We start from the raw sequence: 23688 nt of genomic DNA, 5'->3' as shown, positions 1-23688 counted from the left end.
GTGGAAGATGAGCACATGAAATTATTTACTGAAAGATCTCCCAATGGCCCAGAAAGTAGGAGCAAGAATGGACAACTGGGACTACATAAAATTTAAAAGCTTCTGCGCACACACACACACACACACACACACACACACACACAAAATAATGAACTGTAATGAATGTCCCTAAAAATCTCAATGACTTACAACAACAGAGGTTTATAGTTCATTTACACACAATATCTAGAAGTGAATGGAAGATCCAAGAGGAACTGTTATCTCAATGTCTCCCTTCATACTAGAGGAAAAGAGAATTTTTCATCATTCATCTAACCTTTATCTCTTAGATGGCACACTTATTTCACATCCCAATGGCCAAATATAATCGCATGCTCCTACCAAGGCACACATGGCCGAAATACTACCATATTGAGACAAGACAGCAAGACGGAGTTATTTATTGAAGTCTACTAATGGAAACCATACCATGTAACTTTAAAAAAAAAAACAAAAACAATGCTGGTTTCAGATCTCTTTCTAACATGTTTTTTTTATAAACTTGAAAGCACATTATCCTGTGCACTATTATATATATTCACTAAGAACTGTTGGATATAAAATTACTAAGTATTTTGCTTTTCCTAAGGTTTCATATTGTTCTATTGATATTTCATCCTTCATCCTGATTCAATAAAAATTGGCAGTCTGCCAGGCTTGGGGTCTGACATCTGTAATTCTAGCTATTTGGGAGGCTAAGATTGGAAGGACACAAGTTTGAAGCCAGCCTAGACAAAAAGTTCACAAGGCCCTTTCTCAACCAATAGCTAGATCTAGTGCTCTATGCCTGTCATTCAATGTGCATGTGAGATGAGATCAGAAGGATCATGGTTCAGACCAATCCATGTAAAGTTCTCACAACTCCCATCTCAGTGGAAAGGAGTTTGGTGTAGTGGCACACATCTAACATTCCAGGTAACATGAGCACCACAAAGTAAGAAGATTGGGGTTCAGATGTGGGCCTATCCCAAAATAATCAATGTAAAAAAGGGCTTAAGACATTGCTCAACATTAGTACATCTGATTAGTACATGCAAAGCTCTGAATTCAACCTCCAGTAATGTTATTTTTTTTTAAAGCCACTCACTGAATAAAGAAGTGGCCTATTACATACTGTTGCGGTTTGAATATAAAATGTTCATGTTGTTGGAGGCTCAATTTCTAGTCAATGGGCTTTGGGGAACTTATTAGATCCTGAAGGCTTTGACCTAATCAATAGATGTATTCCTCCATGGAATCAAAATGGCATTAGAAGAGGCAAAAGTGGATAGGACCTAAGTGGAGGATGTAGGGGCCGTATCATCTCTTGGTTCCTTCTTTTACTTCCTTCTCTGAATCCTGTCCATCAAATGGTGAGCAACCTCTGCCATTTGCTCCCATCACTGAGATAGTCTGCCTTACCATTGGCCCAGAATGAGCACAGCCAAGGACAATGGACTTAGCCTCTGAAACCATGAATGCAATAAGTCTTTCTCCTCCTAAGTTGTGACAGGTATTTTTTGTCACAGTATGAGAAAAGTGATGCACAGACTATATTTCATTTCCTTAATTCTGTTCTACACCATGCAAAGAAATTTATTTTTTAAATGTAAAGACTTTCACTCAAAGGCTAAGCATGATGGAATATACCCTGTTATTCCAACACTTTGGAGGATGAGGCAGGAGGATCAAGAGTTCAGGGACAGCCTGGGCAAGATTGTGCTTCAAAGAAAACACAAAACAAAAACAAAAGAAACAAAAAAGTGTAAGAATTATTCTCCAACTATTTTTTTAGTGGGTCCTGGGGCTTAAACTCTGGGCCTAGGCCCTGTCCCAGAGCTCTTCAACTCAAGGTTACCACCCTACCCCTAGAGTCACAGCCCGACTTCCCATTTTCTAGTGATTAAGTGGAGATAAGCGTCTCACAATCTTTAGTGCTGGGCTGGCTTTGATACTTGATCCTTTGATCTCAGACAGATCTCATATCTTGGTTTGAAGCCAGCCCAGGCAGACAAATCCACAAGACTTCAATTAACCAGCAAAAAGCCAGAAGTGGAGGATGTGGACTCAAGTGGTAGAGCACCACCACAAGTGAAAGAACTAAGTAAAAGCACAAGACCTTGAATTCAAGCTCTTGTGGCACACACACACACACACACACACACACACACACACACACACACACACAGTCTTTGAAATACAATCAGATAACTGATCTCTTAGAATTTGTTTCCCTTTCCTCTTTTTCTCCCTCTTGTCTATATCCACCTGATACTTCTCCATCCCTTTTCTCTTTGGCAGAAGCTGGACATGTCAACAGAATTCAAAGCCTGTTACTACCCTGTAATACTAACTACTCAAGAGGTTAAGATGTAAAGATCAGGACTGGAAATATGGTTTAGTGGTAGAGTGTTTGCCTAAAATACATGAAGCCCTGGGTCCAATTCCTCAGTACCACATAAACAGGAAAAGCAAAAAATGGGGTACATACATGTAAAGATCATGGTTTGATTTAAAGCAAACCAGGCAGAAAATTCCATGAGACTCTTATCTTCTACTAACCAACCAAAGCCAGAAGTGGTAAAGAGCCAGAATTGAGTGGAAAAACTGAAGAGACAACATTTAGGCCCTGTGTCATGAATTCAACACACACACACATACACACACACACACACACACACACACACACACACACACACACGGAAAAGAGAATACCTTCTCTTTTCTATGATGTTTGAAATGCTACTGTAGAGTTTTACATTTATTTATTTGCCAGTCCTGGGGCTTGAACTAGGGGTCTGGGCACTGTCCCTGAACTTCTTTTGCTCAAGCCTAGCATTCTACCACTTGAGCCGCAGTGGCACTTCCAGCTTTTTTCTTTCTTTCTTTTGTTCTTTTGCCAGTCCTGGGCCTTGAACTCAGGGCCTGGAGCTCTACCACTTGAGCCTCAGCACCATTTCTGGCTTTTTTCTATGTATGTGGTACCAAGGAATTGAACCCGGGTCTTCGTGCGTGCTAGGCAAGCACTCTACCACTAGGCCAAACTCCCAGCCCCTGTCTTTGGGCTTTTTCAAGGCTAGAGCTCTACCGCTTGAGTCACAGCACCATTTCTGACTTTTTACTATGTTTGTGGTACCAAGGAATCAAATCCGGGTCTTCCTGCACGCTAGGGAAGCACTGTACCACTAGGCTAAACTCCCGGCCCCAGCTTTTTTCTTTTATGTGGTACAGAGGAATCAAACCTAGGGCTTCATGCATGGTAGGCAAGTAGCTACCACTAAGCCACATTCCCAGCCCCTAGAGTTTAAGTTTATTCAGGTTTGTGCAGCTCAGGAGATCTTCTGGGTTAGTTATGTGCAGACACATGCACCCTCTGTTCCTGGAGCTTTTCCTGCTGTGCCTTCAGGTATCAAATAGCTGCTTAGACATATGAACACTGAAACCTTGTGGAAAAAAAAAACAAAAGAAAAGGGACCTAGACAAAGCTGAACAGCATTGCTGAATTTTCAGACTAGAATTGTGGGCACAAGAGTAGTTCTAGGGCTGGGAGTTTGGCCTAGTGGTAGAGTGCTTGCTTAGCATGCATGAAGACCTGGGTTCGATTCCTCGGTACCACATACATAGAAAAAAGCCAGAAATGGTGCTGAGGCTCAAGTGATAGAGCTCTAGCCTTGAGAAAGTCCAAGGACAGTGTTCAGGCCCTGAGCTCAAGCCCAGGACTGGCAAAAAATAAATAAATAAATAAGTTTTTTTTTTTTAAAAAAGAGTAGTTCTAAACACCTTGACCTATGGGTCACGAGATTGAGAGAAGGGAGTTCTCCATCCACAAAGATATAAACCAGGTAACTAGTAAAAATATGTGGGGTAGAGGTGGTTACTGGGGTATGAAAACTACCACTGGAGCCATACCTTCAGTCCTGAAAAGGGAACTTTTACCAGTGCATCTTCTCTCAGCATATCAAGAGACACATTGTTCCTATTGCTTATCTCCTCACCTCTAATAGCTAAATGCTTCTTCTACTACCTGCTTCTTTTTGTGCCAGTACTGGCAGTTGATTCCAGTCCAACGCACTGTCCCTGAGCTTTTTCACTCAGGCTACCACTCAACCACTTGAATCACATATCCATTCCTGGATTTTTGTTGGTTAATTGGGAATAAGAGTCTCCCAGACCTCCATGTTTGGCTTGGCTTCAAACCTCAATCCTCAGATTTCAGCCTCCTGAGTAGCTAGGATTACAAGTGTGAGCCACCAGCACCTAGCACCTACTTGTTTCTATTTTTTTTTTCAAATAAACACTTCATGCCTTCTTTTCTTCCATAACAGAATTGAGCATCCTCTCAAAAGCAATGCTCACATCACTAGATAGTGTCTGTTTGTATGTGATAGGGTTTTGGTATATTTCCCAAGCTGGTTTCAAACTTGAACCAGAACTTGATCCTGAAGCACTGGAATTTCAGGCATGTACCACACCACATCTGGTATGGGTATTATTTTCTATTTCCTTAATAACAGAGAGGACACATTTTCTAAACACTGTACAGGAAAGTACTTATGCTCTCCAAAGGAATCAGGAAGGAAGGAAGTATCCTCCATCCTCCAATGAATTAAGCCATTATAGCAGCTCATTAAGTGTTCATATTCCAACAAGTTGAACATTCACACTCTGCTATACTTGGAATTTCATTCAAATGCAAATGAACACAGAAGGCTATATGTTCTTAGTTACTTGATTAATTGCAAACATTTTCCTGAGAGTAATTTTTGATAAGTGAAAAGTAAGAAAAAAAAGTAGATGCTTGAGGAATATGTTGAAATGGCATAGCCAGAGAAAGCAACAAAACCACCAGAAAAATATGACATTTTGCAATAACAGTGTACAAGAAGGGCTATATTTGCTTTCTAAGCCTGAGTGTTCACAGTCACACCCACATGGTCTAGACTATATCCTCTTTTGCACCAAACTTAACCTCACTAATCACCGAACTTTTTCCTCATCTCTCATTGCCACAGCCCAAAATACAGAATGTGTATGGGTACGTGTGTCTGTGTGCTGGCTCATGTGTTTGTGCATGCGCTCATGGTAGTGGAGCTTGAATTTGAGGTTTGGGCTCTGTCATTTAGCTTTTCACAAAAAGATGGTACTTTGAGCCACAGCTTTACTTCCAGATTTTAGTGGCTAATTGGAGATAAGAGTCTCATGGACTTTCTGGTTTGCTCTGACTTTAGGATCCTCAGATATTTGTCTCCCAAGCAACAGATTACAGTCATGAGCCACCTCTGCCCAAGTGCAAAATACAAATTTTGAACCCTGATAACCACATGCATAACTCAATGAGCATCAATGAAATTCTGTACTGACTTTCTCCATCCCCACAACTACCCTGTCATCAAGAGATGAGACTGGGATAAAGATGCAAAGATGTCCTAGGGATTTAATACTAAGCTCAGATCACAGCATGTCTAGAAAGTTAGCTTTTCCAATCCACTATCACTGGAGGGACTAAGAAGGTCTGGAAGAAAGGGCTGTGGTCCAAGTAAATGTGTTTGGCACCAAGACTAAAGAAGCTATGTGTTCTTCCACAGGAGGCCTACACACCATCGCTGGTGCTGTCGCCATGTCTCTAGTGATTCCTGGTAAGTTCCAGCACATTTTGTGAGTACTCAACACCAGCGTGGATGGGCAGTGGAAATAGTCTTTGCCATCACTGCCATTAAGGGTGTGGAGCAAAGATACGCTCATGCAGTGTTGAGGAAAGCAGACAGTGATCTCACCAAGAGGGTTGGAGAACTCACAGAGGAGGGGGTGGGACGTGTGATCACCATTATGCAGAATCCACATCAGTACAAGATTCCAGATTGGTTCTTAAACAGGCAGACAGATGTAAAAGATGGAAAATCAGCCAGGTACTGGCCAACAATCTGAATAATAAGCTTCATGAAGACCTGGAGTGGCTGAAAAAGATCTGAGAGGGCTGTGCCACTTCTGGGGCTTTCCAGTCAGAGGCCAGCACCAAGACCACCGGATGCCTTGGTCATACTGTGGGTGTATCCAAAAAGAAATGAGTCTGTAGGCCTTTTCTGTTAATAGTTTACAGAAGAAGAAGAAGAAGAAGAAGAAGGAAGAGGAGGAGGAGGAGGAGGAGGAGGAGGAGGAGGAGGAGGAGGAGGAGGAGGAGGAGGAGGAGCTGTGTAACAAAAAAAAAATAGCTGGTAACAATGATGAGCAAAAACTCAATTGCTGGTCTGGTGGTTCACACCTGTAATCTTAGCTACTCAGAATGCCGAGATCCGAGGAGTAATCTGTCCAGCCAGGCTGTATAGATTCATCTCCAATTAACAAGCAAAAGGCTGGAAGTAGAGGTATGTCTCAAATGATAAATCACCAGCCTTGAGACAAAAAGCCAAATGACTACATAAGATCCTGAGTTCAAGCCAGCAACCAAAACTGCCAATAAACAACTATTAATCTACAACAGATGATGTCATTAGCATGCCTAACAGTGAGAATACTATATGCCACTCAAACACCTAACATTTTTGCAGAGAAGAAAGTTTAGGATGTTTGAAGGCATGGTAATTTTACTGTGATAATTATCATCTTTTATTTTGATCATCTTTGGCAAGGTTAGAGTAATCTAGGGAAGCCAAGGTCATATTTTTATTAACTTTATTATTCTCTGTTCACCTGCTTCACAACACAACAAGGACGTGTTACCTTGTGAAATGTGTTTTATAATAGGGTACTCAGGCTCTGAAACTAAACTGTTTTGGGGGAAGCTGATACATTTACATTACCTACTGATCACAACAAACCAAATTGTGAAGCAGACTTTACCCCCAGAACAAAAGTAGGCAGAATAGAAAAAAAAAAAGTCCTACATTACTAGGGAAAGCTTGGGATTTGTCAAATCATGCACATTTTTTGTTTTAAATTTCCTACCTAGACAGAGCAATCGTTAGGAAATGCCAATGTAGCATTGCCAGGGTCAAATTAAAGATTAATGAGAAACCCTCAACTCTATCATTAATACTATTAAAAAGACATTTAGAATTTCTTTTAAAATTCCCACTGACATTCAGCTTTTTTAATCACTGCTGAATCCACACAGACATACACACATTTCCTAATTGAAAACCGTAACAGACAGAATAAATGAACGCCTTTCTGAGTAAGAGAATTTTCAAATGTAGATGATCATCTTATATCCTGGGTTCTGGTTGCCAATGCAAATGAGTCAGAGGGCTTGCCTCAGACACTGAGTTAATTGTGTAACTCTACAACGGAAAATACCATTGGAGAGGACTAGCTGACCTCACAGTTGAAAAAAAAAAAACTGTTTAAAAGATGTGGAAACCAGATGTTTCAGTCACATTCAGCCGCTGCTCTGAGAATTTATCAGGAGCAGCCCCTGACAGGCTGAGAGCTTTTCTTCCACTAAGGACATGATCATCCTAATTTACTTATTCTTCTTGCTGTGGGAAGAGGCTCAAGGATGGGGATTCAAGAACGGAATCTTTCATAACTCCATATGGCTTGGTAAGAAAAATCACTCAGAAGCTTCTTGTTAGAAATACCAATACTGTAAAACTAAGGTAGAGGGAAGCAGAACAGGAAAACTTACTGACCTATTGATGGCTGATCAAAGGCAATAAGAGAGAAAGCCATTTAAGTATGTTTTAGTGTTCTTGTTTCCTAAAAACTAAAGAATAACTTTCACAAATACTTTTGAGTTGTTCAATAAAGAGTAGAGTTATGATCAATAGATATTATAAGAATGTATTTTCAGGTTTTTCAAAACAGATATGGTAGCATGTTTTTAATCTTAACAAACTAAAACACCAATGTTTATACTTCAATTGCTTTTGCAGCCAGATTTTAGATCAACTAGGATATATTTAAAAAATAGAGCCATTGTTTTATATATTCTGAATGTAGGGTATAGCTGAAGTTTTTCTAAATCTTTTTTGACTATTTTGACAAAACCAACTTATAATATAGGAGAAATGTTTTTTTAGTTGAATGCATTCTTGCCACTTTAATTCTTCTTATCCTTCTTTTCATATAAAAATACTTTCTAACCCTTTTGAGGACAAGGAAAGTTTTTTTTTTGGGGGGGGGGTTGTTCAATGTAAGGAATGACATAGGCCAAATGGAGAAGATAAACAAAACAAAAGGAGAAAAAAAAACAATGGCACTGAAAATTCAGAGCCTCATTTATAATGTTCTGAGTTTTAAACAATGAAAGTATTGTTTGAAATAATTCTTTAAACAATACGTTAATTCTTACAATGCATATTGCAAATAATACTTTAATTATGATGATTCAAATTGATACTTTTTGTTCACAATTGTGTTTAAGATAGAAAAAAAAATTCAATTACTTGGATAGATTCTTGCACCAAATAAAGAAATAAAGAGAAAGCCCAATTAACCTAGATCTTAGTTTTATGCTTGCTAAGAAACACATGGTTGTAGACAAATTTTCTCTTTCAGTGTGTTTCTCTCTGGTAATAACTATAAGCATGTGAATTTCATTAGAAAGCCTGATCTGTGATGCAGAGCCTTGTTGCCTTTTCTCAACTTGAGCCAGTGAACTAGTTACAGTGTGATCTATTTGATCAGGATGCATTCTGGAATTCAGTAGAACAAATAAAGCTCTTCATTAAATCTCTGTTTAGTTTAATTGCACACAATCACATTGAGAATATATGTGCCTTTATTGTCAAAAAATGTTCTAAAGCTTACAAGAATTATGACCATTTGTGTAAACTTTGAAATGCTATCAGGCTTCCTTATAATCCAGTAGTTTGAAAGTGGTTTTGAAAGTGTTTGGTTTTTGTTGTTTTTTTTTGCTGTTAAATGATGTTGTGTATTGCAAACACATAAATCTGCATAAGAGCAGTTCTGCCTCAGACACAGAGAACAATGACTCAGATCTTCATAAAGAATATGCTGCAAATGGGCCGGGAGTTTGGCCTAGTGGTTAAAGTGCTTGCCTAGCATGCATGAAGACCCGGGTTCGATTCCTCGGTACCACATACATAGAAAAAAGCCAGAAATGGTGCTGAGGCTCAAGTGGTAGAGTGCTAGCCTTGAGAAAGTCCAAGGACAGTGCTCAGGTCCTAAGCTCAAGCCCAGGGCTGGCAAAAAAAAAAAAAAAAAAATGGTTAAGAAAAAAAAAAGAATATGCTGCAGGGGCCGGGAGTTTGCCCTAGTGGTAAAGTGCTTGCCTAGCATGCACAAAGATCCGGGTTCAATTCCTCGGTACCACATACACAGAAAAAAGCTGGAAATGGTGCTGTGCCTCAAGTGGTAGAGCTCTAGCCTCGAGAAAAGTCCAAAGACAGTGCTCAGGCCCTGAGTTCAAGCCCCACAACTGGCAAAAAAAAAAAAAAAAAAGAATGTGCTGCAAATTCAAGGCTTGGGATGATTGTAAATTGCTTCGATATGGGACAAATTATTAACCAGTCTCCCTAGCACAAATTGTTTCCAACTAGTTGGGGTCAATAAAATGCTAGCACTGTTTAGGGGGAAAAGATAGTTGTATTCAAAGGCAGGAATCTGCAGCAACTAGAACAGGACACCTGAATTCTTTTCAGTTTCATAATAGTAATTTAAAGCAAACAAGGATAGAAAATATAGAACAAGAAATTTCAGTCTGTTTATGTGCACTATAAAAGACAGCAAGTTCTTTTCAACCTCTACTGAATCTGAAAAGGAAAAGTAACATGTCATGAGTCCAGGGGCTATAATTGGACAGATGAGGAAACTGAGGCACAAGCAGTTGTTTCCACAAGTTATGCAACCCTCCCCAGTGAAGACATAGCCAACATTCTACTCTTGCCACTTCCTAACAGAAAAAAAATATATATTATTGGTTAAACAAAAAAATTTGGTAAGTTATGGGACTTGAACTCAGGGTCTGAGTGCTGTCCCTGAGCTTTTCTGCTCAAGGATGGCACTCTACCACTTTGAGCTACAGTTCCATTTCTGGTTTTCTGGTAGTTAATTGGACATAAGAATCTTATATATTATCCTGCACCAGCTGGCTTCAAACCATGATCCTCACTCAGATCTTAGCTTCCTTGAGTAGTGAGGATTGCAGGTATGAACCACCAGTGCTTGGCTGATTAAGCAAATTTTTAATTTAAAAAATTAATGAGGGCTGGGTGTGGTGGCTCATGCCTGTAATCCTAGCTACTCAGGAGGTTGAGATCTGAGGATCAAGGTTCAAAACCAGCTGGGCACAAAAGGACCTGAGATTCTTATCTCCAGTTAACCTCTAGAAAACAGGGAGTAGGGCTTGGCTCAAGGGTAGGGCAGTAGCCTTAAGCTGAAGAGCTCAGGGATAGCGCCCAGGCCCAGGGGTAGGCGGTAACCTGCGACTGAAGAGCTCAGGGACAGCACCCAGGCCAAGTTCAAGCCCCATGACCCAAAATAAAAAAATTAATGAGGGGCCGGGAGTTTGGCCAAGTGGTAGAGTGCTTGCCTAGCATGCACGAAGACCCGGGTTCGATTCCTCAGTACCACATTCATAGAAAAAAGCCGGAAGTGGTGCTAAGGTTCAAGTGGTAGAGCTCTAGCCTTGAGAAAGTGGAAGGACAGTGCTCAGACCCTGAGCTCAAGCCCAGGACTGGCAAAAAAAAAAAAAAAAGGAAAGGAAAAAAATGGCCAGGAGCGTGACCTAATGGTAGAGTGCTTGCCTAACATGCACAATGCTCATGTTGCCCAGTAATGTGTAAGTTCCTTGAGAGGACAGTCTTGAGCCACAGCGCCTAGCAAAGTACCCCTGATACATGCCCCAAACAGTCAAATTGGGAATGACCAAAAGTTTACTAAGGCTTCTTTCTGCTGCATGAAGGAGATCAGAGAGGCAGGAGATTTACCAAGGGGAAGCATGGTGATTGGTTGTGATTTGAAGTTATTGTTGTTCTCTGGTCCACAAATCCAATGCAGCTGGCCTAGTACAGAAGAGCAGGGTCCCAGGAAACAAGAAAAGCAGGAATATATCAAGCACTGTCTCCATCCAATAGTGACAAAGTCAAATTGGAGTTTGGGGAGGAACATTAAGATCAACTCCATTTCTAATTCCACTAAATATATAGGTTGCTGACTGCCAAGATATATATGGTCCCATTGGTAGCCAACTATGCAGGTCAGGGTATCATTGTCTCATCTACCAGATTTATGCAGAATATCGGCACTGTTAGAGCTAGCTTTATGTCCTGGGAATCTCTTTGCTGTCTTTCTATCACAAAGTGCTCTAAACTCAAAGCCATCCATTTTAAGTGGTGATCTAGAAGATAACTCATGGATAAGTTACTACTACTTAAAATACAGTTAAGGAGTTAGGAACTAACTGTTAGGCATACCCAGGGGTTTTCTCTGTTCAGTTTGAATCTATTCTTTCCTTTGTTTACTTTGGATTCTGTCAGACTTTTCCACAGTTTTAATTTATTTGCTTAATTCTCAATTATATTGCTTTAGTCATTCCCTCAAATGGATATTTCAGCTTATTTTTCTCCATCACTGTGAACCTTCATACCGGAGCCATTTTCATTGATATCTTTTAACTTCAATTACTTTTCCCTGCCAACTAACTTGATATCTTCCCAAGTTTTTATGTCATAATGCCAAAAGAATTCCAGTTATCAGTTGTAGATGATAAAGAAATTCAATGTTATAGGGCCAGGAGTGTGGTCTAGTGGTAGAGTGCTTGCCTAGCATGTACGAAGCCCTGGGTTTGATTCCTTGGTACTACATATACAGAAAAAGCCAGAGGTGGCACTGTGGCTCAAGTGGCAGAGTGCTAGCCTTGAGCAAAAAGTGTCCAAGGACAGTGTCCAGACCCTGAGTTCAAACCTCAGGGCTGCACAAAAAAAGAAAGAAAAGAAAGAAAGAAAAAAGAAATACAATGTTATGCCAGGCATCTGTGGCTCACACCTATAATCCAAGCTTATCTCGAGGCTGAAATCTGAGGATCACAGTTCAAAGCCAGCACGAGCAACAAAGTCATTGAGTCTCCAATTGGAACTGGAAGTGGTACTGTAGCTCAAAGTGGTAGAGAGGTAGCCTTGAGCTAAAGAGCTCAGAGACAGTGCCCAGGCCCAGAATTCAAGCCTCACAACTGAGAAAAAAAAAAAGAAAGAAAGAAAGAAAGAAGGAATGGAAGAGGGGAGGAGGGAAGAATGTTATATAAAATCTTTACTTATATGCTCTCATATCAGAAATATATCCAGCCTCCAGTTTTGATGCCCACCCCCATTCCCCGGAAATTCCCCACATTCATATTTTTTTCCAGGGCTTTTTAACAATAAAAACTTAGCCACCCACAGCAGTTGACCTGGAAAGTTCTTTGGCAAGAACAATACCTGATGTAATCTTCCAACTAATGCAAATTTCCTTGTGCAGCCATAATGGATAATAGTGCATTGATGATATCTTGTGATTTCACAGAACAAGCAGCAGGTGTGTACCACAGAGAAGCAAGGTCCGGTAAATACAAGCTCACCTATGCAGAAGCTAAGGCAGTGTGCGAATACGAAGGTGGCCGTCTTGCTACTTACAAGCAGCTAGAAGCAGCCAGAAAAATTGGTAACTGATTTGACAATGGTTTCTGTTCTCTTTTACCTTGGTGGGGGGAAAATTTTTACTTTTTCTACAACCCCTAAGAGAGACAGAGAAATAGGGAAAGAAAGAGAAAGAAAGGAAAGAAGGAGCTGGGAATGTGGCGTAGAAGCAAAGTGTTTGCCTAGCATGCAGGAAGCCCTGGGTTTGATTCCTCATTACCACATAAACAGTGGCACTGTGGCTCAAGTAATAGAACACTAGCATGGAGCACAGACAGGCTCAGAGACAGAGCCCGAGTCCCAAGTCCAAGGAACAGGACTGGGTGTGGGGGGTGGGGGGGAGAAGGAAGGGAGGGAGGAAGGGAGGGAAGGAGAAAAATGTACTTGGTAAGAGAAATGTTGAATTCAAAACCTTTTTACCCCTCAATACTTTTTTTGTTGCCAGTCCTGGGGCTTGAACTCAGGGCCTGAGCACTGTCCTTGGGCTTCCTCAAAGCTAGCACTCTACCACTTAAGCCACTGCACCACTTCTGGCTTTTTCTGTCTCTATGGTACCAAGGAATGGAACCCAGGGCTTCATGCATGCTAGGTAAGCACTCTACCACTAGGCTATGCTCCCACCCTCCTCCCCAATACTTTTGGTCATTAAGTGGAACTATACTTGTTCTTTAGATTAAAAAAAAAAAACTATAGAAAAATTATAATCCCCTTGTAAAAAGTCAGAAAGAAAGAAACAGAGAAGATGTCCTATCTGGAAAAAACTTGCTATTTGTTTCTTTACCACTTGAGCCACACTTTTCTTCTTTTTTTTGCCAGTACTGGGCTTGAACTCAGAGCTTGGGCACTGGCCGTGGGCTTTCTCAAGACTAGTGCTCTACCACTGGAGTCACAGCACCACTTCCAGCTTCTTTTTCTGAATATGTGGTATTGAGGAATGGAACCCAGGGCTTCATGTATGCTAGACAAGCACTCGATCGCTAAGCCATGCTCCCAGCTGGGTTTTTGTTGATTAATTGAAAATAGGAGTTGATTAATTGGAGGTAAGAACTTTGCTCACACTAGCTTTAAACTGAGATCCTCAGATCTCAGCAGCCTAAGTAGCTAAGCTACCAATAACTCCCAGCTTAACGTAATATTTTTGATCTATAATTGATCGAATGCCCAGATACAGAATTCATATTCTTTGAGGGACAGCTGTAAAAATATTCTCTCCAAAAGTTCCAAAGTATCCCTTAGATTACTGCTCCCTTTTGATTGGAAGCTGTATGCTGCAGAGTAACTGGATAGACAGGTATCAAGGACTTCGTCTTTACTAGCAGAGAGACCCTTAGTAAAATAGATCTAAGATGGCATCAATAGATACTGAAAATGACATCTAGGCTTAAGCATAGAAAACAGCACTGAGCCTTTGTCCAAAAATGGTAAGAAAATCTATTTTCATTAAAAAATGTTTAATATTACACTTATCTCAATTGATCTTCAAACAAAAGTAAATTAAGGAGCCTGGAGTTGGGCCTAGAGTGCTTGCCTAGCATGTATGAAGACCTGGATTTGATTCCTTGGTACCACATACATAGGAAAGCTGGAAGTGGTGCTGCGGCTCAAATGGTAGCATGCTAGCCTTGAGGAAAGCCCAAGGACAGTGCTCAGGCACTGAGATGAAGCCCAGGACTAGCAATAAAAATAAAAATAAAAAAATAATAAATTAAATTACCGCTTGAATTGCTTGATAATTCCAGAAATTCTCCCATAGCACAAGTTAGATCATTTGTGAAAAGAAGCCAGCTCCAAACTTGAATAATCTGTACATCATTATGATGTCTAGTCCAGCTACATCTCATTCTTTTATTTCACAAAGCCAGTAGTTATTGTGTGTGTTGATACATTTTTTTTAGGAAGCAGGTTTTTTTATTTGTTTACATTTTACATGAACTGGGTTTGGAAAGTTGAGAAACATAAATGGAGGTAGCCATCTGCTTGGCTGTGGGACTTTGCCAGTTAACCCTTTGTTCCTTTTGCAGGGTTTCATGTCTGTGCTGCTGGTTGGATGGCCAAGGGCAGAGTGGGATATCCCATCGTGAAACCAGGACCCAACTGTGGATTTGGAAAAACTGGGATTATTGACTATGGATTTCGGCTCAACAGGAGTGAAAGATGGGATGCCTATTGCTATAACCCCCATGGTTTGTTGTTAGAAATAATAATTCTATGTTTTGCAAAAACACTCACATAAACAACAATCATAACAACCAGTGATAGACTACTAACAGGTTATTACAAAGAAATGGCTTTTTCTTCCAGAAATAGTGAATAAGGTCATGATTATGACTAACAATAAATACCATTCTTTCAGTATTTGTTCTGTGTCAGACACTGAATTCTGTTCCTTCATTTGCAATCATTTAATATTCACAGCTCTACAAGGAGCCATTGTTATAACTGAAATTTGTAGAAGTTGCATCACTTACCCCAGATCACACAACCAATAATTGGTACACAGTTGAGGTGAGAAATCAGGGTTTAGTTTTTTTGTTGTTTGTTTGTTAGGTTTTTTTTCTGTGTCAAAGAACTTCCTGGATGTACAAAAAAAAAGGAAAAAAGAAAGAAAAAAAAAGAAAGAAGAGAAAAAAAGGAGAAAAGGTTATAAACTAGTTATGACTAGCTAAACAATAAAATAATGTAACCAAATACTACCTGAAGCTTACAAAGAAAAAATTGTGTCTAAAATGTGTATGATGTACTAAGAAGTATGAACTTTTTCCTAAGCCTTTTCTTTTTTTCATATATTTTTATTGTAATTAATAAAAGGGTTACATTATATTCACCAGATAGAAGGTGCATTAATTCACATACATTGATATCCTTTCACATGTCTTGGTCCCCATTTCCCTCCTTCCCACACCCACCCCTCATCTTGTTTTTCCCCTTCCCTATCCAATTTCAAATAACCAAATACAAATATATCCAATATATCAGATAACAAAGTGAGGTACTGTAACAATATAAGATAACCAAGGGACAGCAAAAGAGATGAGAGATAACATAGTACATTAAGGACAACAATCACTCATTATATGCCTTTTGTTTCTATATCCTAGAGGTCCTTTCATTTAGCATCATACTGTATGACCTTGTGTATTTAGGTTTTGCTCTATTGCAAATCTCTGCTAGGAGAGCCCAAGGTTTCTACTGATTATGACAAATGAGGGAAACCATTGAGCTTATGTTTCTTTGAGTCTGATAAGCCTTTTCTTTTTTTCTCCATTTCAGCAAAAGAGTGTGGTGGTGTCTTCACAGACCCAAAGAGAATTTTCAAGTCTCCAGGCTTTCCAAATGAATATGATGACAACCAGATCTGCTACTGGCACATTAGACTCAAGTATGGCCAGCGGATTCACCTGAGTTTTTTGGACTTTGACCTAGAAGATGATCCAGGTTGCTTAGCAGACTATGTTGAAATATATGACAGTTATGATGATGTCCATGGCTTTGTGGGAAGGTATGTGTTGTTCTCTACACAAGAAGACAAGTAAATATCCAGCAAACCTATAATGCTTCTTTAATCAGCTAAATCCAACCGGCACTAGTAGCTCACACTCGTAATCCTAGCTATTCAAGGCTGAGATCTCGAGATCGTGATTTGAAGCTAGCCTATGAGTCTCATCTCCAATTAGCTAGCAAAAAGCTAGAAGTAGAACTGTGGCTCAAATGGTAGAACTTTAGACTACTAAAAAACAGTGACAGTGCCCACGCCCTGAGTTTAAAGCCCCTAGACTGCTAAATAAATAATAAATATAAATGAATAGTGCCAGGAGCATTGCCGAATGGTAGAATGCTTGCCTGGCATGCATGAAGAACTGGGTTAGATTCTCCCTTCCCACATACACACTAAAAGCTGCAAGTGGTGCTGTGGCTCAAGTGGTAGAGCACTAACCTTGAGAAAGCCCAAGGATAGTGCCCAGGCCTTGAGTTCAAGCCCCCAGACTGGCAAAACAAGCAAACTCCAGGATTTGACTACTAGGAGAAAGACGAAACATGAAAAGGTTATAAACTAGTTATGACTAACTAGCTAAACAATGAATATTGTCTCAAAAAGCCAACCTTCTTTGTCATTAAAAAAATTGTTCCAGGCTGGGAGTTTGGCCTAGTGGAAGAGTGTTTGCCTAGCATGCACAAAGACCCAGGTTCAATTCTTCGCTACCACATACATAGAAAAAAATGCCAAAAGTGGTTCTGTGGCTCAAGTGCTAGAGCACTAACCTTGAGAAAGCCCAAGGACAGTGTTCAGGCTCTCAGTTCAAGCCAGGACTGGCAAAAAAAAAATTATTCCATTGTTCAATATTTTTCCTTTGGATTTTCAACATGCTGGAGCATAATCTTTTTGCTTTCCTACCCCCAGTTTTTCTTTTTGTTTTGTTTTGGTTTTGGGCCAATTCTGGGACTTGAACTTGAGATCTGGGCACTGTCCCTGAGCTTCTTTTGCTCAAGACTAGTACTCTATGACTTGAGCCACCACACCACTTTCAGCTTTTTCTGTTAATGTGGCACTGAGGAATCGAACCCAGTAGTTCACCAATGCTAGGCTAGCACTCGACCACTAAGTCACATTTCTAGCCCCTAATTTTTTTTAATGTAGTTTAAATTTTGAATGTCTTACAAAATATTGCTATGTGAAAGTGTACAATTGAGTGTTTTATAAATGCATGTCCCCACTTAATAGATTGTATTTTAGATAATCTTGTGTCAAGAGCAAATCAGGATGACCTGGATTTGGCCATGAAACATAGGCTGACCTGGCATTTTCTACCCTCTTTCCTCAGCTTCCTGAGTGCTGGATTATAGATGCACTCTACCACACCTACCTCAGATTGGATACATTTTTTTTGCTAGTCATGGGGCTTAAATTCAGGCCTTGAGCACTGTTCTTAGGCTTTTTCAAGGCTGGTGCTCTACCACTTGAGCCACAGCACCACTTCTGTTTTTTTTCTGTATATGTGATACCAACAAATCAAACCTAGGGCTTCCTGCATGCTAGCCAAGCACTCTACCACTAGGCCACGCTTCCGTTTGTGAATAATTTTTATTATTATGGATTTTTGTTTCCCAGCATCCCAATACTAGTAAAAGAAAACAAAAATTATTTTAAGAGATTGACATTGGGAATTATATATTTTTATTCTAAATCTAGTTTCTAACATTAGAGTTCTAGGTAAAAACCATAAATAGCTATTTTTAGAAAGTTTTTACCAGGCTAATTTGTTATTTTAATTTGTGTAATTTTCCTCTATAGTAGACTTTTCCCTCCTTCAGAATGAATTGCATTTTTATAATTTACCAAAACATTTGTGTGTGTGTGTGTGTGTGTGTGTGTGTGTGTATGTGGCTCATGGGGCTTAAACTCTGGGCGTGGGCACTGTCCCTGAGCTCTTCAGCTCAAGGCTACCATCCTTGAGCCACAGTCCCACTTCCCATTTTTTAGTGATTAATTGGAGATAAGAGTCTCACATTCTTTAGTGCCCCAGGTGACTCTGAATCGTGATCCTTAGATCTCAGCCTCCTGAATAGCTAGGATTACAGGCGTGAGCCACAATGCCAGGCCACAAAAATATTTTTATATAACTTCAAATGTGTTCATGATTTAGAGGTAAACATTAAATATTTTATGACTATAAGTGATATTTATTTATTTATTTATTTATTTATTTTGTCAGTCATGGAGCTTGAACTCAGGGCCTAGGTGCTATCCCTGACCTGCCACTCTACCTCTTTGAGCCACAACTCCACTTTTGCTTTTTGAGTGATTAATTGGAGAGAAGAGTTTAATAGGGACTTCTCTACCTAGGCTGGCTACAAACTGCAACTCTCATATTGCAGCCTCCTTAGTAGCTAGGATTATAGGTATGAGCCATTGGTACCCAGCTGGATATAGGTATTTTATACCTGTAATTTTCCACATTTAAAACAATCTTTCCTAGAATTTTAATTAAAGACAAAAAAAAAAGCCATGTGCCCATGGCTTACATTTATAATCTTAGCTCCTCAGAAGGTTGATATGGTGGATGACAGTTTGAGGGTAACTCTGGATAGAAAAAATCTGTAATATTCTACCTCCAAAATAACTAACAAAAATCCAATCTGGAGATGCTGGTCAAGTAGTTAGTAGAGTGCCAACTGACCAAGACCAAGTTCCTGAGTTATAACCCATTAGTAGCAAAATAAATAAGATTCTTTTCTCAAGGAATGTAAGGCATTGCATTCTCAGTAAGACTCACCATAACTGCTACTTAAAGTTCTTTAATGTAACCTTTCTTTAAAAAAAAAAATTCCCTTTCAGGTACTGTGGTGATGAGCTTCCAGAAGACATCATTAGCACAGGTAATGTCCAAATCACAGCAAAGATTTGCTTTTATTCTTTTTCACAGAGCTTTATTTTCATTTACCCTTCACACTTACCAGAATTGAGGCTAACACAGCTTCTAACAAAATGCAAGACTTGTTTATATTTAAAGACTTACTCCTGGCCAGGAGTTTGGCCTAGTGGTTAAAGTGCTTGCCTAGCATGCACGAAGACCCGGTGTTCGATTCCTCGGTACCACATACATAGAAAAAAGCCGGAAATGGTGCTGAGGCTCAAGTGGTAGAGCTCTAGCCTTGAGAAAGTCCAAGGACAGTGCTCAGGTCCTGAGCTCAAGCCCAGGATTGGCAAAAAAAAAAAAAAAAGACTTACGCCAACTTTTTGTGCCAAAAATGCACAGACCTTTGTTATATGTAGGAAACAGAGTGATAGTCTTCAATATGCAAATCCATGCATACTACTCAGCTATAATTTCTAATGAAATATCTGGGTTCTAAGACTATAGCTCAGTGGTCAAGCACTTGCTTAGTATGTGTGAGGTGCTAGATCTGATTCCCAGTATCATAAAATAGAAAATAAAATAATAAAATAAAATAGTTGAGATTGTTGATAAAAGGCTGAAATAATTTATAAAGTTGTTCAAAATATCTATTGTCACTGAAAAGAAATTTAACTATTGTGTATGTGTGTATATGCACACATATTTTAGTAGTAGGCTTGAACTCAGGGTCTGCATGCTGTCCCTATGCTTTGCTCAAGCTGGCACTCTGCTACTTGAGCTACACCTCCACTTCCATCTTTTTTTTTTTTTTTTTTTGCCAGTCCTGGGCTTGAGCTCAGGGCCTGAGCACTGTCCTTGGACTTTCTCAAGGCTAGAGCTCTACCACTTGAGCCTCAGCACCACTTCTGGCATTTTTCTATGTATGTGGTACCAAGGAATCAAACCCGGGTCTTCGTGCATGCTAGGCAAGCACTTTAACCACTAGGCCAAACTCCCGGCCCCACTTCCATCTTTTTTGATGGTTAGTTGGTGGTAAGAGTCTCATGGACTTTCCTGCCCAGGCTGGCTTCAAACTATGATCCTGAGATTTCACCCTCCTAAGTAGCTAAGATTACAAGTATGAGCTACCAACATCCAGCAATTTTTACCTTACTATGGCATTCCCTCAGACAGCATTCTGAAAAACACAGTCTAGTATGATATTTTAAGTGGGAGTTACATAAATAAATGAATCTAAGCTAAAATAAATTTGGAAACTTTAAGTTAAATAGTGTTAAAAAGATTTTTTTGTTGTTTTGGTCTTTTGTGGGGTTTGAATTTTGGACCCAGGCACTGTCCCAGAGCTCTTAAGCTCAATACTAGTACTCTACCACCTGAGCCACAGCACCACTTCCAGTTTTCTGGTGGTTAATTGGAGATAAGAGTCTCATGGACTTTGTTGCTCAGGCTGGCTTTGAACTGCAATGCTCAGATTGCAGCCTCCTCTGTAGCTAGGATTACAGGTATGAACCACCAGCACTCGGATTTATCCCAAACTACTTTTATTTTTTAAGCTACAAACCTTAGCTTTCTTAGAAGTCTTTATTTTTTTCTTTTAATTTCTGTTCCCAGCACCAGAAGCTGACATTCTTATGGGCTCTATTTTCTCACCAAGTCATGAAATCATCACAATACTTCTATAACTAAAACCAGCAAAGTTGCATTGAATTGTAATTCTTAGTCATTTATTTTATTTTATTTATTTTTTTTTGTGCATGCCAGTACTGGGGCTTGAACTCAAGAGCCTTTCCCCTTTGCCTCTCCTCACCTCCACTCCCCACCCCCACCTCTCTAGCTCTTGGCTGGCATTCTGCCACATTAGCCACACCTCCATTTCCTGTATTTCTTGGCTTTGCCTCTGGTGGCTTCAAAACAGGACCCTTAAGTCTTTCAACCTCCTTAGTAGTTGAGATTGCTGGAGTGAGCCACTGCCTCCAGGCCCAAGTAATCTTTAAATAGAGACTACCCCTTGACTTCCACACCAGGCTTGCAATACACTCACTTTTTACAGTATTTTTCTTCATTACAAAGCAAGAGGTAACATTTCTGCTCAGTCATAGAATGATTAATGCTTAGCCTTTTTAAATTCAGTATTGTGTTACAATCTTCCTAGGAAAGATAAGCCATTAAACCTTTTAAGCATATTTTAATCTTTACTGATAGATGAAATGTATTTTAAGTACTCTGCAGCAGAGCATGCAAACATAAAGTTTGTTGCTCTGTGACATTTGGTAATGATCCATCCATACCTTACTGGTTTGAATTGTTGCCATTCTCTATAACTTTGTGATTGTTATTTCTACAAAGAGAATGATGGTTGGATCCAACTCAGGGCCTCAGCATGCTATTCAAGTTCTCTACCACTGAGCTAGCTCCCCCTGCCCTTCCCATCCTACACATTGACGCTCTTTTTTATTTGTCAATTGTTGAACTTGACCTCCAGACCTGGATGCTGTCCCTGAGTCTCTTTGTGCTCAATACTAGTGTTCTACCAATGAGCCACAGCTCCATGTCCACTTTTGAGTGGTTAATTTGAGATCAGAGTCTCATAGGATGTTTCTGCCTGGGATGGCTATGAACCAGGATCCTCAGATCTCAGCCTCATGAGTACAAGTATTACAGGTGTGAGCCACTGCACCCAGCTCCAAATAGATTCCCTTAAGACAAAATTTCTTATAGGGTAGACTGGAAGACCAGGGGGAAAGAATTCTCTTTCCTGCTTCATTTGGCAATGAAACCACATAACACAAAAACCTGAGAATCCACCTTGCAATTATTTTGGTCCTGTGAATTAGTGCTTACATTCTTGGAGGAGGAAGATGGGTGTTGGAACTGAGAAAAAAATCAAAGGCCAGTAACCTCTTTGGTGTTGGTTGGCCCTTCTCCTCACAGGAAATGTTATGACCTTGAAGTTCCTGAGTGACGCTTCCATCACAGCAGGAGGTTTCCAAATCAAGTATGTTGCTGTGGATCCTGTATCTAAAGCCAGTCAAGGAAAAAATGCAAGCACTACTTCTACTGGAAACAAAAACTTGTTGGCAGGAAGGTTTAGCCATTTATAAAACACATGGTGTTTGTGGCTGCATCTTTTGGAATTTTTTTTTGATATCATTTTTGTATTTGTTCATTTTTATTTATTATTTTTCAAAATGTGAAAACACTAATTTAGAAGAAAATGGAAAAATACAGAAAACTTCAAAGAGAAAAATCTCACATAATTGTATTATATAGAAATAATTAACATGTCTACATATTTTTCTCTCATTTTTCTTCTCCTGGTATATGTATACATGTATCTGTACGTATTTGATTTTAAGATTTTGGAAGTGTGTTCTATAAACAACTTTTGTGTGTGTTTGTAGCTAGACCTGGGGTTTGAACTCAGGGCCTAGGAGCTGTTCCTGATCTGTGTGCTAAAGGCTACCACTTGAGCCATAGCTCAATTTCTGACTTTTTGGTAGTTAATTGGACATAAGATTCTCGTTGACTTTCTGGCCCAGACTGACTTTGAACAGAGGTCTTAATTAAGCCTCTTGAATAGCTAGGATTACGGGTGTGAACTGTTGGTGCAGTCTTGTTGTTATTTTTGTTGTTTTGTTTTGCTTGTGCAAGTTCTGGGACTTGAATGTCAAGCCTTTCATTGCTTGGCTAGAGCCAGCACTCTACCGTTTGAGCCACACTTTTACTTCTAACTTCTTGTTTTTTAATTGGAAATAGAGCCTCAAGGATTTGTCTGCCTTGGGTGGCTCCTAGCAGATTTTCAAATCTGAGCCTCCTGAGTGCTAGAAATTTTAGGTAAGCCACTGGTGTCAAGTTTTTGTTGTTGTTTTTTTGTTTGTTTTGTTTTGCTAGTCCCAGGCTTGAACTCTGGGCCTGGGCGCTGTCCCTGAGCTTCTTTTGCTCAAGGCTAGTATTCTACCACTTGAGCCATAGTGACACTTCTAGCATTTTCTTTTTTCTTTTTTCAGTCATGGGGCTTGAACTCTGGGCCTGGGCATTGCCCCTGAGCTCTTCAGCTCAGGGCTCGTGCTCTACCACTTTGAGTCACAGCCCCACTCACTTCCAGCTTTTCTGTGTATGTGGTACTGAGGAATGGAACCCAGGGTTTCATGCATACTAGGCAAGCACTCTAGTACTAAGCCACATTCCCAGCCCTGGTGTCAAGTTTTATATCCTAGTTTTTTGAAACTTTCAACTTTAGGTCCTAAGTATTTTCCCAAATCATTGAGTATTTTACAAAAATATAATTTTGAATGTTTGAAAAATATTCTATGGTATGACTGTTTTATACTTTATTTAAACCTGTTGCAATTGTTGGAATTTGGGATTGTTTTCATAAATATTGCTGCAATAAACATTCTTGGACATACATATTTGTGTAGTTTTAAAATTCTTGGTTCTGTGACCTAGAAGGAGAATTACTTACAGTAATCAGAGAAAAATTGAAATAGAGCTTTATATTTTGATGTCAGAATGATTTGGTTAGGTATTTGGCTATTATCTCATGATTTCTTGGAAGGTAATGTAAATCACTTAGTTTCTTCTTGATGATGTGGAATATTAGCACAGGCTTTCAGGCATTGTGCAAGAGCTCAGTCCAACCCATGGCCTCGTATAAAATGTAGTTAGTGAATGAATGTTTGCATTCTGAGAGTAGATGTTTTTCATCTATTTATATTTTGCTTACTTCTTCCCCTTGTTTC

General features: G+C 39.7%; 1 protein-coding gene and 1 pseudogene across 1 annotated transcript; both read left to right on the top strand.

The window, feature by feature from the left end:
- Window positions 1-5635: 5635 nt before the first annotated feature.
- Window positions 5636-6083, top strand: LOC150056369 (small ribosomal subunit protein uS13 pseudogene; annotated as a pseudogene).
- Window positions 6084-7417: 1334 nt separating this feature from the next.
- Window positions 7418-23342, top strand: Tnfaip6 (TNF alpha induced protein 6). Its single transcript, XM_090343113.1, has 6 exons — window positions 7418-7557; window positions 12478-12615; window positions 14612-14773; window positions 15861-16089; window positions 18925-18965; window positions 21878-23342. The coding sequence occupies exons 1-6, from the start codon at window positions 7464-7466 to the stop codon at window positions 22045-22047; spliced, it is 834 nt and encodes a 277-aa protein (XP_090199239.1). The 5' UTR covers window positions 7418-7463; the 3' UTR covers window positions 22048-23342.
- The last annotated feature ends 346 nt before the right edge of the window (window positions 23343-23688 follow it).

This window comes from Megascapheus bottae, chromosome 12 (assembly GCF_031878675.1).
Source record: "Megascapheus bottae isolate mThoBot1 chromosome 12, mThoBot2.hap1, whole genome shotgun sequence".
In the NCBI taxonomy this organism is placed as follows: domain Eukaryota; kingdom Metazoa; phylum Chordata; class Mammalia; order Rodentia; family Geomyidae; genus Megascapheus; species Megascapheus bottae.
This window is presented reverse-complemented; position numbering and strand designations above follow the sequence as displayed.